The sequence below is a fragment of the Xyrauchen texanus genome, chromosome 8, assembly GCF_025860055.1.
Source record: "Xyrauchen texanus isolate HMW12.3.18 chromosome 8, RBS_HiC_50CHRs, whole genome shotgun sequence".
NCBI classification, from domain to species: domain Eukaryota; kingdom Metazoa; phylum Chordata; class Actinopteri; order Cypriniformes; family Catostomidae; genus Xyrauchen; species Xyrauchen texanus.
In genome coordinates this window covers 19,778,954-19,782,142 of record NC_068283.1, presented here as the reverse complement: position 1 = coordinate 19,782,142, position 3,189 = coordinate 19,778,954, and the positions used below count along the sequence as shown (strand labels likewise).

Sequence of the window (3,189 nt, the reverse complement as noted above, 5' to 3'; positions counted from 1 at the left end):
AGATGTGGACTTTCAGTATTAAAGGGCTGATTCAGGTGTCTGGATTTCAGAGGTGGAGCAATTTTGTACAGTCTCATTATATGGCAGATTTTGGTAGCTGTTATGGCTGCATCTTCCATAACCTAGCACTCAAAATGGAGAACCAACAGTGTTGTGGAAGTTGCACTAACATATATTTTTGGCCATGTTTGCACCTCTGTATTGCACAATTCCTTTAGTTAATTGGGTGCTAAAACAACAAAAACAGTGTGTGCAAACAAACAACACTATCACAGTTCATTTTAAGTGAATTGCCCCTCAGTAGCCTATTTAGATGCAAGTTCAATTTATTTGCAAATGTTAGGGTTTCTTCCTAGCATAGATTTCCTTCCTGCAAAGAATATAATTTTTATAAAACAATACCATTATTTAATATAATTAAAATAAAAACGAATAATCGATATGAAGAGCTTTTATCACCATGCAATAAGAAAAATAACAAAGACTGCCTTATTGAGATGTTGATCATTTCAGTATTTCATTGTCCTGTACTTAAATCAGTGCACTAAATGTAATCAGTCAAAATAATCAGTAATCATTCCCAATATTTATTAAAAACACAAAATCTCACAAATACTTGACTCTTTTCGCAAGCAAGAAATGTCCCCCCATTGTGCTTCATTTATATTGCCATTTAATACAACACAATCTTCACTAGCTTTGTAGTCATCTGGGGAATTTTTAGTCCAGAATCTGTCAGAAAAGGAAAAAAAAAGTGAAAAACAACTTTGATGGCTACGAAGCTACATTTAAATATCATCTATATACACACACAATATGCTTATAGTTGCATATTAGGTATTTGCAGTGGCAATTTTAAGGAGATCAGATAGATACATCACAACAGAATTTTTAAATGATACCAACTTAAGATCATCCTTTAAGCGGTTATTGTCCACCCACAACCATGTCCCCTCTTCATGGCTATCAGTCAGACCAATCCAATATAATGTTTTTGTACCAAGTATTTGCCTTGCAAGAAACTCCTACAGGATAGAGACAACATTTACTCTGCAGATTACTGATACTTTTGTCATTCAACGAGTACACAATGACAACAAGCTCTGCCATTGCACATTTTGACTCAAATATTATCTGCATATTTTTTTATATAACATAGCAGTAAAGTCATTAACTAGTAAACAATCTGGATTCACTGGATTCTATTTCAAGCACTTTTCAGTGGCATGAGAGTGTGATGAAAGAAAGAAAGAAAGGGGTGACTATTGTAATGACTTCATGATAATATCTCTGTATCTACCTGCTCTTCTTTGCTGTTGATGATGACCAGGTCTCCACCCAGATCCTGACAGCGTTCTCTGCTGTTGGTCCAGTTCTTTTTCTCAGACGAGAAAACATAGAATCTGCCCTTGTGCTGGATCCACTTCTCAGAGAAATCTTACATGAACATTTGAATGAGTATTTATTCTCAGAGTAGATTACATTTGGTTTGGTTTGGGTTGACCAGTTTTGGACATTTTAAAGAAATTATATTTACCTATAAAGAGTCTCATGGGCTCAAACAATAATTTAAATGTTAAATGTAACTATATTCTGCATCTTGTGAGCTGATGGATAGAGGCAGTGAGTACACAACATAATATGTTTGTGTCACATAACTTTACAAACTTACAGTATTTACTTCATATTCTCTTTGTTTAATGATTCTTCAAATCTGGGTATATTCAAATATTTAAGATATTTTATATTACCTACAGTATTTTCAATGTATACAGTACATTTTCCTTTTTATGAGCATGTGTAATGACATGAGACAATAATATGACTTGCTTTTTCCTGGACAGTGATGTGCTGGTGTCCGGTTTTCCATATAATTGGGAAGGATCCATTTGATTTTTGCATTGTGTTCAACATCTAGTATTGAAACAAATAAACACTAAAAAATTATAAATAATTTTATAATAATTATTTGCTATCATGTAAATGGAGTGTATGTAGAAATAATCCACCTGAATCTGAACAGTTTGTTACTGGTTCACAGCCTACCAGCCAATCTGTGTAATTGCTGCAATCTGTGAAAATATAATGCAAGTATTATAAATATGTACTATAAATCAAAGATCACACATTACAGTGCCCATTTTATTTATACTATAAGTTTATGCATATATTGCATATATCACAAATCTTAAGAGTAGAAACGTGCACATCCAATCACTGAGGCAGGTGCACAATCAAAAATGGACAAAATGGAAAAAAACAAGAGAATGGCACACTGCTATAAATGGTCCCGTATAATTTAATATAAAATACAAAAATAGCATTTCCATTGTTTTTATCTTTTCTCTTAAAATTATATAGGAGCATTTATAGCAGTGTGCCGTTCTCGTCTTGTTTTTTGATCTAGCAGATCTAGAACAAGCTGCTGGATGACAATCAGTCAGGCTTCAAAAGTGGTCACTCCACTGAGACTGCCCTGCTGTCTGTCACTGAGTCGCTGAGACAGGCGAAAGCTGAATCCAGATCATCCATTTGGATTCTTCTGGACCTTTCTGCAGCCTTTGACACAGTCAACCATCAGATCCTACTCTCCACCCTCTCTACTCTGGAAATCACTGGAACTGTGCTTGGCTGGTTTAACTACTATCTCTCAGGTAGGTCCTTCGAAGTAACCTAGAGAGGTGAGGTATCCAAGCCACATCAGTTACTTACTGGGGTACCTCAGGGATCAGTGCTTGGGCCACTTCTCTTCTCCATATACACATCACTGGGACCCATCATTCAGTCACAAGGTTTCTCTTACCACTGCTACGCTGATGACACACAACTCTACTTTCCTTTTCCAGCTTGTACACCACAGTGACTGCTCGAATCGCTGACATCTCGGCCTGGATGAAGGAACACTACCTGCAACTTAACCCAGCCAAGACCGAACTCCTTATCTTTCCAGCCAACCCTGCTGTTGAACACAACATCCCTGTGCAGCTGGGTACAACTATAGTATCGCCTTCCAAAATGGTCAGAAATCCAGGGGTAACCATCGATAACAAGCTAAATTTCACAGACCACATCTCAAAGACTGCAAGATCATGTAGATTTACACAACAATATCAGGAAGATAAGACCTTTCCTCTCTGTACATGCCACACAACTGCTTGTTCAGTCACTTGTCAAAATAGACTGGACCAC

At 36.5% G+C, this 3,189-nt stretch overlaps 1 protein-coding gene across 1 annotated transcript; it reads right to left on the bottom strand.

Moving 5' to 3' along the window:
• Positions 1-578: 578 nt before the first annotated feature.
• Positions 579-1,553, bottom strand: LOC127648111 (C-type lectin domain family 4 member E-like). The gene is made up of 4 exons (XM_052132716.1): positions 1,538-1,553; positions 1,301-1,437; positions 907-1,025; positions 579-732 (listed from the first exon to the last, which is right to left on the bottom strand). Exons 1-4 carry the CDS (start codon positions 1,551-1,553, stop codon positions 591-593), a joined length of 414 nt encoding a protein of 137 aa, XP_051988676.1. The 3' UTR covers positions 579-590.
• Between the last annotated feature and the right edge of the window lie 1,636 nt (positions 1,554-3,189).

Excerpts from the sequence above, each read along its gene's own strand:
- LOC127648111 (XM_052132716.1), bottom strand. Across the intron at positions 1,026-1,300 it reads TCAACAGCAAAGAAGAGCAG|GAGTTTCTTGCAAGGCAAAT; the intron begins GTAGATACAGAG and ends TCTATCCTGTAG. Across the intron at positions 733-906 it reads CGCTTAAAGGATGATCTTAA|ATTCTGGACTAAAAATTCCC; the intron begins GTTGGTATCATT and ends CTTTTCTGACAG.